Below are 15369 nucleotides of genomic sequence, written 5' to 3' on the forward strand. Positions count from 1 at the left end.
TAAAGGAACGAAATAGATCCATAAAATTGTTCATTTCACCCATATCCTAGAGTCATTGCAATTATCAGAAGATAGGATGCTTACTTGAGGTGGAAATTTTCTCCATTGTGTTGGCACCTTGTGCCACTCATTGCCTTGACCTTTTTATGGAGGATGTAGGCAAATTATAAGTGCATGAAGAAGATTGTAGTGGATGCAAATATGATTGTGAGCTTCATTACGAAAAAGGCTACTACAGGTACAGGTGGAGGGAAGAAGAAGAAGGCACAAGCCAAGGACAAGAAAGATGAGAAGAAGGAGAAAAAGCCCAAGTGGCCACACTATGGAAAGGGCACTCATCCGAAGTGTTGACAAAAGTACTCCCATTTGAAGCCAAAGGAGAAGGATTCGAAGGCTGCCCTAGCAACAACAGAGTTTGTCTTTGCGCATGTATTTTCCGAGAAGGATACAACTCCTGCTTCTTCTGCTCAGGAGAAGCCTTGGCTTTGTGATAGTGGGGCCTCTTCTCACATGACCTATAGACGGGATTGGCTCTAGGATCTGAGTGCTAGAGGGGGCATAGTCACCATTGGTGACAACTCTACTGTTCCCGTTCGAGAAGTGGGGACTATTTCTTTATTTCTAGACAGGCAATCTTCTTCAGCTAAAGTTCTGTATGTATCGGATTTAGGTTTTAGCCTACTGTTTGTTCATGATCTTACATAGCTTGGTACTTGCGTGGTATTTACATAGGATGTGGTGACAATGGAGGATGCTTCTACAGGTGTTGTTCTTTGGATAGGATCCTAGGAGGTGGGCTTTACACACTCATAGCCTTAGCTGCGAGGTCTCCCCACGAGCTTGGGTTGCTTTGGCATGCTCATTATGAACATCTCAATTTTGACTCTATATGACGGGCTTCTCGAAAGAAGATAGTGGAGGGACTTCCTGATTTCCCTCCTATTCACACTTTGTATCCTAGCTATTTGAGGGGCAAACAGTATAGGGAGCCTCATCCCTAGGTTGCCACTAGGAGGGCTTCTACTCCACTTCAATTGGTTTATTCTGATCTTTGCGGACCTATGGGCATAGCCTCCCTTGGAAAGGCCAAGTATTTGATGCTGATTATTGAAGACTTCAATCGTTATGTGTGGCCTTATTTTCTGGAGTACAAGTGCGAGGCATACTCCCGTTTCTGCAACGAGTGGAAGGTATTTGTGGAATATAGACCATATTCAAAGTTTGTGGCATATGAGCTCATCATGGTGGAGAGTATACTCCTAGCCTCTTTTCTCAGTTTTGTAAGAATCACGACATTTGAGTGGAGTATACCTGTTCGAAAACACCTTCGGAGAATGGTGTGGTGAAGCATGCGAATCGGACCATGCTAGAGATGGCTTGATCGATGTTGGAGCATTGAGGTTTTCCTTATTTCTTTTGGGGTGAGGCAGTGGCTATTGTGGTTCACATCCGGAATAGTTCCTTGACCTCTACCTTCTAGGACATGATTCCCTATGAGGCTTTCTTTGGTCGAAAGCCCTCCTTGCCTCACCCACTGGCACCCTCCATTCCTCTACTTCCTTTCAAGCTGCCTCTTAGCACCCCTTCTTTGTTTTCAGCTCCTTCCCCTCCTCCACCACCCTCTACTCTGGCTTTCCTACCACCTTTGACGGATCCCACTACTACTACTTTGTTGTAAACTTCCACCCCTTCAGCTTGCGCTCTGGAGTCTTCTAGGGCTGATCAGCCGTCAAAGGGGGAGCCTTCTTTAGAAGAGGAGGATTTACCTTCCCTTGGTGAGGGGAGGGGGGTCCCTTCCCCAAACAGGTGTAGTACAGGTACCGGAGGCTACTTTGTCTCCCTCACAGTAAGATGAGTCTATTCGGATTCCTCGTTGGTACCAATTGCTCATGCAAGAAAGCCTTTGAGTCTGTAAATGCAGGGATGAAGAGGTGTTGCTTGGAGCAGGTAGAGTGCCATCGAAGGGTAAGGAGCCTTTGAGTCTACAAACGTAGGGATAAAGAGAGATGAACCTTGGGTGTCAAACACAAGGTCTAGTGACTACTGATGTTGATGCCAACTGGAGGTGGAAGCATAGTTACAGGTACGAAAGGTACGATACGGTACTAAATGGTACCTTATGATTTTATGAGGTACGGTACGATATTAGTACGATTTTTTATAAAAATAATAAAAAAACCATAAATCATTAAATGATAGAACACAATGCAGATGTTTAAGGTGGAAATAGCCATTTCATTACAAAATAAGATGAATACATGAGGGTGGCCATTGCGGTTGCATGGATTGTGTACAATATGCGATACAACTAGAGTCTAGTACATACATGGTCCATGGATGATGTATCATAGTGGCATGTGGAGACAATGATAGTAGATACAAAAAGAGAGAGACCTATGAATCTATGATGAGGCATCACTATTATCATCATCATTATCATTAGAACCATCTGAGTGCTCATCAAGAGAATCTAAAGATGGCTTCTTGATATTAGATGATGAGACACTCTCGTATTTATCCTCACTGATGATGTTATCATCATCATCAAATGATGGTTGCCTAGGTCCTAGCTATGTAGGCAAGGGGGGAATGTCATCATGAGGCACGAGATGTGAGCTACTAGAGTCCTGCCTTACATATGTTTGCAAGCCACTCAAATCACCCCTTCTCAATGTCGGAGGGCGTCGAATGACCATGCCCTTACTACCACTTGTGAGGATATGTTAGGATTTGCACTAAGAAAATATAGCATACGACTAAGACTGAAACACAAAGACTGAGATAGAGACAAGCAAAACTCAAACCCTAAATGTAAAACACAATACACAAAACACAAAAACTCAAAACTCAAACACAAAGACAAACACAGAGAGAGGAAACTCTAAAGTGAATGAATGCTGTAAATGAATGTAAGAGTGTATAGAATGGTCAAAAGCAGAGCAATGCAATGTCGGAGAGTGACGTCCACTAGAGACAGATCCTAAGTGCTGTGACCATGAATCAAAGTGTTGGAGTGTGGGAAACACCAAATGCTGATCACTAGAGTGTCAGGGAACTGAGGCGACAAACAGAAGAGGTGTTTGTTGATGAAAATGGTCTGTTGGACAACAAAAACGTAGGTATTGCAGCAGTTGCCTGGTGGGAGAGATGGCAGCAGCTTGTCGTGCTGAAAAGGTAGGACGAACAGGTGCTTTGATGACGCAGTAGATGGAGACCTCCAAACAACAAGGTGATGGTTGAAATCAGGCCACTTAGGGTTGGATAGTGATGGGCTGTAGTCGGTAAATTTGTACGGTAGAGTGAGTAACTTGCACCAAAGGATAAGAATGAATGGTGGGCAGCCCATCTATCTATAGAAGGGTGTCCCAAAAAATTAGAGTTTTGGGGGACCATTGAAACTCTCTTGACTGTGCACCAAATTTTGTTTTGTATTAATTAAGCATGTTTTGGAGCTGTTTAAAAATGCTAATCAGCTGTAAAGCGTGTTTTAGCTCAATACCCCCACTCAGACCCAAAATTGAGTCTAAAAGGAAAGATTTGTAATATTTACCCCAAGGCGTTCCATCCCAAAGCAGCTAGGGCATTGGACAAAGGGTACATGTTGGTTGTCTAGTGGCCTACCAAGACTATAGAGGCGATGGTTATCTTACCAAGGGAGTCTAAGTAGTCACCATAGAGATGACAGGGCACCGGAAAAGGGTGCTCGTCGGCTGCTCGGTGGCCTACCAAGCCCTACAAAGGTGGATAGAACCACATTGAACTTTTTTTTTCTTTGGTGGTGAAAAGTTAATTTTAAGGGTGGTGGTTGATTAAATAACAGTGACCCAAAAGATAGGAGTAGGGATGGTACACCCAACATATCACGAAATAGTACAAGCTTACCCAATTACTCGAGGATGTCGATGACGAGGGGAAGGTGAAGAAGTTTCATGTGAAGAAGGATGGTGGTTTAATTTGCCGATGGAAATAGGTTAGGATCCGTCGAGCGGTGCTTTGCACAATGGGATGCTACATGCTGAAGAATGCTCATGCAACATGTGACACTTCGATAGTGTCCCTCATAGGGAAATTGTTCACTTGCCCAAGCGCCAAGGCGTCTAAACAAAGTCTAATAATCCTTTATAGTGACCATGGAAGAATATGCATAGATATACATTTTTAGAATAATTATTGCTTATGCTTACTATGGGTTGCAAAGTGCACACTCACTCAAAATAGCCCTCAACCATTGGGTGACAATTTTGAGCTGATGGCATTTTGCTAGGGAAAGAGCAATAATGGCATGCTTAGAATATTGTCTTGATGGTGAAACTATAGTGTGCAACTTGATTCCCTAATTGAAAGTAGGAAGTGTGAAAATATGGTAGGCTTTACATGGAGAAAACACAGAGTGTATGAACACAACTGCGACACAATAACTTAGACAAAAATGCAAAAATACCAACAGAGAAGAAATATAACCTTGAAGTAAATGAATAGATGCTGTAAATGAATGAATGTGAGTACAAGATGCTCAAAGTTAGAGCTTTCCAACAACGGATGACTCTTGTGGGAGCGAGCTGAGGGAGTATTCGGAGTGTAACATCTACCAGAGATGGATCATGAGGGCTGTAACCACCACTCAGAGGTGAGAAAAGATGATGGAAACCTCCAAGAACAAGGGGGCAGAAGAAGACACTGATTGGAATTAAAACGCAGCAGTATTTGCCCCAAATCTGTTCAGGGCGGCAGCTGGGAGGTCGTAATCAGGAGCTGCAGCAGTCGTGAGTCAGTCTGGGTTGAAGGAGGGGAGCTGCAGCCTACTACCTTGCAGCAGGTGTAAATGCAGGCTGCATATGCGGTAAAAGTAGTGCAGCAGCTGATGTCAGCAGTTAGACTGAAAACGCAGCTGTAGACAGGGTACCTAGGCCTGGAGATGACATGACAGCAGTTGTGGAGGGCTTGACAGCCACTGGATGAAGAGGGCTGATTGCTGGAACCTGCAAAAAAGGTATGTTAAGTGGCTGGGCAGCTTCCTATTTATAGATGTGGATCCTCCCAAAGCTAGGCTGTTTGCTTATGGGACGTAGAAACTTTGGTAATTTTTGAGTTTTTGGGCTGTCTTAATGAGCTAATTAAGGTTTAATGTGTAATGCACCTTTTTAGGCTTAGCAGGAAGAGGGTTTGTCCCCTTGTTTCTATTGCTTGAAGAATTTTCGCTTTGAGCATCTTGTGTTTCAGGAGAATCTTGCAGATCAGCACTGTCATTTGCCTCAGTTTGAGCTACAATGTCCTGTCTCTTACTGTTTTCCATCATTTTTTCTTTGTGACCATATATTTGCAAATCTGTTGATGTTTTGCAGAAAACCCGAGTCACCTTTCTGCACAAGTTCACTCAGTTCTACCCCTGCACTTAATAGCAAGGTTACTTAAAAACCTTAACACCAGATCTGCTGTTCTTGCTCAGCCCACATGTGGCAGCAAAAGACAGGCAATGTGAACTTGCAGTGAATGAATCTGCCTCAGAGCAGTGCTTACAACCAGCAAAACAGCAGTAGACTGATGGATCCTAGCAGTGACATGGCAGTCCCTGCAGTGCTGTGAAAAGTCCTAATATTCATACTAACAAGACGATCAAATGTAGGATTTATGTGAGCAATCTGATCTATTGGATAATTGGTAGTTGCATCAATGGAAGCATCTTGAACTGGTCTGCTTCATGCATTTCGAGTTTCTCTCGAAATTCCTTCACTAACCAAAACTCTAATGGATGTTGGAGGTCCATCGTATAATCACCCTGTCGACACACACACACACACACACGCACGCGCGCGCATGCACGCATGTGCCGTTGTGCATGCACACCCACCCACCCAACCATGCATGTAGGTACCCACCCACCCATGCACATACACATTTAACCACAGAATACATGATGCTTTAGATAAGCTGTCCACATCCACATCCACACCCACATCCCCATTCCCATCCCCATCCTTGTCTGCGTCCCCTGCCCTTGCTTTTGGCTGTCCTTGATGTATGTCCCAGCCTAGCCCCTGCTGGTCTAGACAATTGTGCACATTGCATTAATCCTGATGTAACACCCTTGTGTAAGGAGGTATAATTCTAGTTAATGACATTAATGGGACATGTGTATCTCATGCTTGCAGTATGCGCTGTTTGTTTTGTGTCATAGAAGCCTTACAAAGATAAATGAGTTTACTAAGTGTAAAAGATGGACAAATGGAATGACTCAGTCAGTCATAGGATTGATCTATATGGATTGAGTTTCCTTTTTTTTTGTTAGGCTGGTGGATTTTGCAGTTGCAGTTAATAAACTCAAAAGTGTTACTAAAATAAATTTCAGGTGTGCTAACGCAGTACAGAGGAATCCTCAAGATTATGATGCCCTTTACAATTGGGCTTTAGTTCTCCAGGTAGCCATCTCAGCTTCTAGATGTTTCAGAATTTTGAGAGGGGTTTTGTGCGCACAGCGTTTCTGTGTTTGTTGTGGTGGATGATCATTTCTGGAAGGAGTTTGATAGGTTCTCTGTTTCTGATGTTTAAAGTCTGTGATGTTTTGCAGGTAATGATATATGTAGTTTTGAAGCATCTATTAATCGTTCTCAAATTCTTGTCAGGAAAGTGCAGACAACATTGGTGCTAATTATTCAGGGACTGGGAAAGACCAGCTTTTGGAGGAGGCTTGTGTAAAATATAAAGCAGCAACTGACCTTTGTCCCACTCTACACGAGGTAGTCTCATGTGCATTAACTCGTTAGATTGCAGATGTATTCCCTTACAGCTCCAGGTTTTCTATGAAGCTTTGATGATTGTTATTGGTTATGGTATCCAATGTTGCAAACTATCATTCATTATACGTCTGTTCCTGAGTTGTAACTAGAATGCATGTGAGGTCATATGCTTTCCTTTTACAGAAGGAAAATATAAGCCTGAATTTTAAGAACTTATTTCATAAGTTCAGGGAATGGCAAGCTTCATCATTGCTTATTTGATTGTTGGCCAACCTACTTCCCCTACATTATCCCACCTTTTTGTCTATATAAGGAGATGTGTGACCATATTCATGAATCATGCTATGTTATTGGCAAATTCTTGGTGCAGAGACAAGGGAGCTTGTGGAGCATGTGAGCTCACACTCTTAACTATTGTACTTCTCACATTGGATTCTTATTCGCGTGTGCTGTCTTGTTTGCATATAAAGTTTGTACACTCTCTCTTTTTCTTTTCAATGTATATTCCACTTTTAACATGGTATCCAATGTCTAGGTTTCTCCTAAAGGAGTTTTTCTCATGCTAATGTCGTGCTAGTCTACTTGTGGCTTTGGTTTGCTTGCTTTATCCAGACAAAGGCAATATATACATTCTTGAGACGTGAATGATTGAGCTTGTGAAGGCTATTCACGTACATTGTGCTATGACAATGTGCTATTGCATTGTTTGCTAGCTGTTGTCAACAATTGATTCTAGTTATAGTGGCTTGTGAGCTACATTGACCTTGTGCTCATGTGACTACCTCTTGAATGTTAAGTCCTGAGGAGCCTTGGGTGCCCCAGAGAGAGAGAGAGAGAGAGAGAGAGAGAGCTCAGCTAGGTTACCGATTGCAGACAGGAAGCTGATCACTATGTTAGAGTTGAATACTGCCCTCATTGATGAGGTAGTGCAAGCTTTGGGATCTAACTTTGAGGCTGATGAGGGAGAAGAAATGGTCTCCTGTTGTATGGAGATGATGGCATTGTGTCCTGAGGTTCAGCCACCAAATTAAACACAGCAAACACACCTTTGATGCCTTAATGACGGATTTTGAAGACCCGGACAGTCCAAGCATCAGGTGCGCTCTTATGTGCAGGTTACTTCTACCCCTGATGAATCTCAGGATATAGACTAGGAGCACTTGTTGGAGTTCACCAACACATTGCTGAGTGAGTATGTCCAGCATAATAAACAAGCATTTTCTGATCAAGGTAAAGAAGATGTCTTGGATGCTATTGTTGATACAAAGATTCTTTTGCATTCTTTTTCAACGTTCCATGAAAGACAAGTTATCCTTTTCTTCATAGGCAGGATCCCGATGCTTCTTGGGTCCGTCAAGTGGTTAGTCCTTGTTGCAAGGGGAATGTGTGAATGAAATTTTTGTAGAACCAAGGGGTCTTTATGAGGTGCTGCTAAAATCAGCAAGGCATTGTGATAATCTCCCGGCATGGTTGCCTTTGCTTTTTGATCATCATTTGGTTCATGTTGTGCCATGGAGACTGATGGTAGACTTCCAACATTTACTTCAAGGGGAATGCTTGGTGCCAGTGAAAGTAGAGGGCTGTCGTACTATGTATTGGCCTTTGCTAAAAGATGCTATGGTACCTGTTGACACTGTCTTGGTTCCGCCCAGTTTGAGGGCGACAAATCGCAACTGTGTATTTATGTTGTGGGATACTTCTCATAAAAGGCCTAATTGGTTCTGTCTGAACTATACTGGAATGCATACTTAGTATTTTCACTTGAAACGGAGTGCTTTTGCGGGTCATTGCTTCTCTTGTGGGAAGTTGGGGCATTTTATGGTTGAGTGCCCAAAGAAAAGTGCAGCTCCAAACGCAGAGATTGCTCTGCACATCAATGATGATCTCATGGTTGAAGGCTCTCAAGATGATGAGGCCCTTGTATTGACAACTTTGGATAAAGGGAAATAGCTTGTGCGGCCTTTGGATTAGCTTGAACATGGTTGGGGGTGGATGTTCATTCTAAAAGAGGCAAAGAGATAGATGTTAACATGAGAGCTACTATACCTACCACTTCGTAGGACTCTTTATGCACCTATGTGCAACCGAAGGAAAAGCCTTCTTTTGCATGTGTGGCTGATGAAATGGTTTCTTTTGCTCGTGAGAGGCCTACCACTAGTAAGGTATCAGCTGATCCCTCAAGGGATCCACCTGCTAGACTTGCTTTTGATACAAGAGGCAAGGTGGTCACCACTTAGGATTGTCGTTATCTGTGATCCGCTCCAAAGATGGTGGATACTTTCTCCACCTGTAAATTTGAGCATTAGATTCTGAATTCATTTGTAATGCTGGCTGATTTCCTTGATGAGGGAGTCTTTGATATTTTAGCAGAAAAAGTAAAATCAAGGCAAAATCAGCCTAGAACGTGTTTTTTTTCTCCTTGGTGCATATGAAGATTGCCACTTGGAATGTGTGTGGAATTTGATCTTGTAGCAAGTAGCATGACACATGACATATTTTGCATGAGAATCGATGGAATGTGCTATGTGCTCTTGAGCATAAGAGTCATGGTGAAGTAGGGAAAATTGTGGATTTTCATGGGTTTTCCTTATTTTATGTTGGACCAAGAGGATGCACAACAGAGAGTGATGGAGGTCGAGTAGGAGTGAGCGTGAGATTGTGGCAAGTTGGAGTGAGAGTGTGAGCAGAGTGAAAGTATGAGTTGATTAGAGTGTACCAACAATGTGTTGGCACACAAAGAATAAAATGTATTTATACTTGGGGCATGTAAAGGATGCGTTCACATGTACAATGTGCATGTACCATACACAGAGGTTACCGGGCCTTTATCCCAACAATGTTGTTGGACCAAGAGGGGGCACAACAGAGAGTGATGGAGGTCAAGCAAGAGTGAGCGTGAGAGTGTGACAAGCTGGAGCGAGAGTGTGAGCAAAGTGAAAGTACGAGTCCATTAGAGTGTACCAACAATGTGTTGGTACACAAAGAATAAAATGTATTTATACTTGGGGCACGTAAAGGGTGCGTTCACATGTACAATGTGCGTGTACTATACACGGAGGTTACCAGGCCTTTATCCCAACAACCTCCCACTTAAAGGTTCGATATGAACCTCTAGCTAACCAACTCCCACTAGTCGAATGCAATGCTCGTGTTGAGCTTTGCTTAGACTTTTAGTGAGAACATTTGCAGGGTTATCTTGTGTTTTAATCTTGGTCAATGTGATTTGACCATCTTTCAGAATTTGTCTGATGAAGTGATATCGCACATCTATATGCTTTGTGCGTGAATGATACATGGCATTCTTAGCCAGATACACAACACTTTGGCTATCAAATCCCAAAATTGCAGTACCCATAGACATGCCGAGATCATCTGCAAGTTTGCTCAACCATATAGCTTCCTTAGAAGCTTCAGTAGTTGATATATGTTCAGCTTCAGTGGTACTCAGTGCAACAATGTTTTGCAACCTGGAATACTAAGAAACATCCCTACTAGCAATTGTAAAGACATACCTACTGGTGGACCTACAAGTGCCCAAGTCTCTTGCCATGTCTGCATCACAATAACCCTGCAAACTACGTGCACCTTGCCCATAGTAAATACTTTTTCTTTGTGTATCCTTAAGGTATCGAAGAATACACTTGACAGCCTCTCAATGTGCTTTGCCAAGATTTGACATAAACTTGCTAACAACTCCCACTGCATGAGCAATGTCTGGATGAGTAGCAACCATAGCATACATAAGAGAGCCACAAGCTGATGCATAAGGAACTCCCTTCATAGCATTTACTTCCACGTTATCTTTCGGGCTGTTGGCTTTGCTAAGCTTGAGATAAGGAGGTAAGGGTATCCCAAAAGGCTTAGCTTCAGCCATGCTATATTTGTCCAGTACCTTTCCAATGTACTTTTCTTGAGATAAAAACATCAATTTCTCTATTCTATCTCTACGAATCCTCATGTCCAAAATATACTCTGCATTCCCCAAATCTTTCATGGAGAAAGCTGATTTCAGCTGATTTTTGAGAGCATCCAAGCTAGTCTTTCTTTTCCCAGCTAGTAACATATCATCCATATACAAAACAAGTATGATTGGACTGCCATATGTATCCTTTTTCATGTACAAGCAATGATTTGCATGGCTGCGTGTAAACTCATGAGATAGCATAAAAGTGTCAAACTTTTTGTACCACTGCTGTGGTGCTTGCTTCAGCCCATACAGGCTGCGTTTTAGCTTACATACCATTTGCTCGTTTCCAGGAACTACAAAGCCCTCGGGTTGTTTCATGTAGATTTCCTCATCAATGTCACCATGCAAGAAAACTGTTTTTACATCCATTTGATACAGCTCTAAATCCAAAATAGTATTAAGAGCAAAAAGAACACGTAAAGTGGTCATCTTCACAACAGGTGAGAAGACCTCTTGGAAGTCAATCCCTTCCTTTTGTGCATAGTTTGAAGTGGCTTCCTTCCCTTGGGTAGTAACACAAGATCCCAAGTATCATTTGCATATAGAGATTTAATCTCTTTCTACATAGCTAGCTCCCACTTACTGCTGAACTCACATGACTTGGCCTTTTTGTATGTAAGAGGCTCACCCTCATTTGTAAGCATCACATAATGCAAGGAGGGGTCAAACCTATGTGGTTGCCTTCTTACGCATGTAGATCTACGTACCCAATGATCAACATTTTTAGGAATTGGGTCTACATCTGGAGGTATATTATTTTCAGCATTTATTGGCTGCTGTAAGCCATTTTCAGCATGCTGTTCATGCTGTACGGCACCTTCATTTTCATTTCCAGCACCTGCATTTTCATAATCAGCAAGCCTATCTTGCTGTCCATGACCTTCATCATCATCTGGCTCAAAAATAACCGGCTGATCATCAGTTTCAGCTTGTGGTACAGCACCTTGAGGCTCATTTTCTAAAGTAATGGGTGGCTGCAAACTCTGAAATTTCACCTTTTTCAGATCTTCATTAGAGCTAAAGTGGCTTTCAGCAATTTTGTCTCATTGAATACAACGTTACGGCTGCGAATAATTTTCTTGGACTAAGGTAACCACACTTTATAGCCAAATTTACCCTCATCACCATAGCCCATGAAAATGCCTTTGGTGGATTTTGGGTCAAGTTTATTCCTCAGCTCATCCCTAACATGCACAAAAGCATCACAACCAAATATGCGTAAATGGTCATATGAGGCCGATTTGCCAGACCAAACCTCCTCAGGATGCCATTATTTAAGGACCTATTTGGAGAGCAGTTGCAAATGTGAACTGCGGTTTTGAGTGGCTCTCCCCAAAATGCATGAGGAGATTAGCAGTGGACAATATGCACCGCACTCTTTCACATAAAGTCCTGTTATATCTTTCAGCCACCCCATTTGAAGAAGGACTGTAAGGGGCTGCAAGCTCCCTCTTAATACCATGCAAGTCACAAAAGGACTTGAATTCAGTCGATGTGAACTCACCTCTATGATCAGTTCTCAAGCATTTCAGCTTTCTACTTGTCTGAGTGGTCACAAATGCATGAAAAGTTTTAAAAACAGCAAACACTTCACTTTTCTTTTTCAGCAAGTACACCCAAATCTTCTTGGAGCAGTCATCAATAAAGGAGACAAAATATGCAGCACCACCCAACGAGTTCACGGGCATACTGCATACATCAGAATGCACTAAGTCCAAGACATTGGACTTACGTGAGACACCAGAGTAAAATGAATTTTTTATTTGCCTTCCAAACTGACACTCATTACAAAAATCCAGTTTAGAGCCTTTTCCATCAACCCTCTTCAGAGAGGTAGGGACATCAAGTCCTTTTTGGCTCATATGACCTAATCTTTTATGCCATAACTCCAAGTGGCTGCAAATTTCAGCAACTACAAGAAACTTGCCATTCAAGGCTTTACAGTGCAAACAATACAATGTGCCCTTTCCTTTTGCAATCAGCATGGAACCCTTTTTCACTTTCCACAAACCACTACCAAACAATGTGGTGTAGCCATACAAGTCAAGCTGACCAACAGATAGTAAACTCTTTTTAATGCTAGACACATATTTGACATCTTTCAACACAAGCTCTTGACCATTGTCCAAAGACAAGTGTATTGTGCCAATCCCATCAATGCTACAAACATGGTTATTTCCAAGATACACCTTTCTATAACTGCCTACATTGAAGATAGCAAAACACTCCAAGTAAGGAGCTACATGGAAAGAGGTGCCAGAGTCTATAATCCAAGTCTAAGTGATACCATCATCAACTGACAAGAGTGCATCAATCGCATCAGCCTTGGTAATCTGCATATCCTGCATGTGATATACAAGGATATCGTAATCAACTGTACATAATACATCAGCCTCTGTATCTGAAAGCTCTTCTATGACCACTCTAGAGGCCACATTGGCCTTCTCTTTGCCTTTGGTTGTCTTCGATGCATCTGTCTTTTCTTGCTTTTTCTTTTTATCTCCTGCATTCTTCTTTCTCTCTTGTTCCTTCTTATAGTACCTGCAATCAGGTTTCTTGTGGCCCTTCCAACTACAGTGATAGCAAGTAATGTCACTCTTATCCTTTCCTTTGCTCTTGCTCGTGTTTCTGTGTCTTACATTTGTATTTTTCTTCTCAGCTCTGCCTCTTACATTGTAAGCTGAGTTGCTGCCTTCTCTACTAAACATACGTCTAATTTCTTCATTCAAGATAGAATCCCTCACCCCATCATATGAGAGATTGGGGTTATTGCTAAGTGAAACCACCAGGGTCTCCCAAGAGTCAGGCCGTGTCATGATAAAAAAGATCGCTCTCAACTTATCATCAAAGTCCAAGTTTTCATCTTTGAGCTGATTTAGAATCCTTGTAAATGCACTCAAGTGTTCAGCTGCATGCTTTGACTCATTCAGCCACATATTCATCAACTTGCGCATTAAATGCACTTGATTAACAGGTGTGGTGATCTCACAAGTAGTTTTCAGCTTCTCCCATATTGCATAACCTGTGTCTAAACCCTTAATGTTTGTCAAAATGTCATTAGTAACACCTATCTTTATGTAAGCCACAGCCTTTTTATTCACTTTGGCCCAATCTGCATCAGACATTAGTGCGGGTTTATCTTCCTGCAAAGCATTCTCACAATCCTTTAGGAACAAAATGCCTTGTATACAGTCTTTCCAAAGGTCAAGTCCATGACCATCAAAACGTTTAATCTCCATTAAACTCTTGATGTCTGAACTGGAAGAAGTTGCAGCCATTTTATCATGAACACAGGAGTAAATGCACTAATCTGCAGAAGCACAAGCTGAACCAGCAAAAGACGCTGCTGTTTTTTCTCAACCAGAAATAAATCTCTGTTGTTTGTACATTAACCAGCCACTGCACGAGCAAAAGATGCAGAAATTTACCAAATTTAGCGCAAATTCCCAAAATTTCAAGTCCAAAATTGCGTAAATGTCAACCAATGTGACCTAGCTGAGCAAAACTTTGCCAGTACATGAAAAGCCCCAAATTTTTGGGATCTAATGGCAGGAAAATTTACCCAAAAGAGCGAAAATCCGACAAATTTGGCAAAATCCCCAAATTAATTGAGATCACCGCTTGCAATGTCGGCAATTTCTGACACGAATGTCACTGTTAGGCCTAGATGAGAACAAATCTGGGAAAGGCCCCAAAATTTTTGGCTCGAATCTTCATAGATCTGAGATTTGTGCCTCCGGCATGTGAATACCCGATTAGAGAAAAGAGTTTGAGAGAAGTTAATGAATTTTTTTAGACTTAAACAGAATGACGAACAGGGCGCGCAATGGGTTGGGGGGGGGGTTCTGTTGACCTACGCCAGTCACGCGACGTGACTTGACCGATGGCGGCCCAGTTGGATCCGTTGCCACGCATGCCTGTCTCATGCCCCGCCGTCTCACGCTCATCGGTAGTTCGCCACGGTCGTCCCTGGTCCCCTTCGTCACGACACGGCGCCTCCTAGCAATCACGTTTGTCGCCTCGAGTCTTGCTCACGTGCAATAACAAGTGCCTAGTCCACACCCGTTGCCCAGTCGCGAATGGCTGCTGCCTAGTCCACGTTCCCGTCGACGTGCACTCGCCCAACTGTCACGTCTTCTGCCTACCGTCAGCTGATGCAGGCCTACTACTGCAAGCCCAGCAGCCGTCGCTTGAATCTTGGTAAGCGTGCAGGGTCTTGGCTCTGATACCAATTGTTGGACCAAGAGGGGGCACATTAGAGAGTGATGGAGGTCGAGCAGAAGTGAGCGTGAGAGTGTGACAAGCTGGAGTGAGAGTGTGAGTAGAGTGAAAGTACGAGTCGATTAGAGTGTACCAACAATGTACACAAAGAATAAAATGTATTTATACTTAGGGCATGTAAAGGGTGCGTTCACATGTACAATGTGCGTGTACTATAGACGGAGGTTAGCGGGCCTTTATCCCAACATTTTATTGCGGGGATTTTGTAATGCTCTACTTCGATATACTTATGATTGTTCATGAGAAATTCCAACTCGTTCTTATTAAGAATGATGTGCATGGTCAGTTTGCTAGAAATTCTGGAGATGACAGTGCTGCAACACTATGCCTTGTTAGATCGCTTTTCCCTGCAGTTTGAGATGCTTGCACTACCCATTTCTCCTTTCC

The 15369-nt window shown here is 42.6% G+C and overlaps 1 protein-coding gene across 8 annotated transcripts in view; it reads left to right on the forward strand.

The window, feature by feature from the left end:
* The window catches only part of LOC148039979 (protein HLB1-like), a 113242-nt gene that overhangs the window by 38087 nt on the left and 59786 nt on the right, over window positions 1-15369 (forward strand). For all 8 annotated transcript variants that reach the window (XM_087695486.1, XM_087695495.1, XM_087695478.1 and 5 more), the window contains exons 3-4: window positions 6347-6416; window positions 6621-6734. In XM_087695486.1, coding sequence (XP_087551612.1) covers window positions 6347-6416; window positions 6621-6734 — 184 coding nt within the window. The remainder of the gene's footprint in view (window positions 1-6346; window positions 6417-6620; window positions 6735-15369) is intronic.

The sequence above is a fragment of the Lygodium microphyllum genome, chromosome 2 (assembly GCF_053477565.2).
Source record: "Lygodium microphyllum isolate KBCC chromosome 2, Lygodium_microphyllum_v1.1.10, whole genome shotgun sequence".
Lineage (NCBI taxonomy): Eukaryota > Viridiplantae > Streptophyta > Polypodiopsida > Schizaeales > Lygodiaceae > Lygodium > Lygodium microphyllum.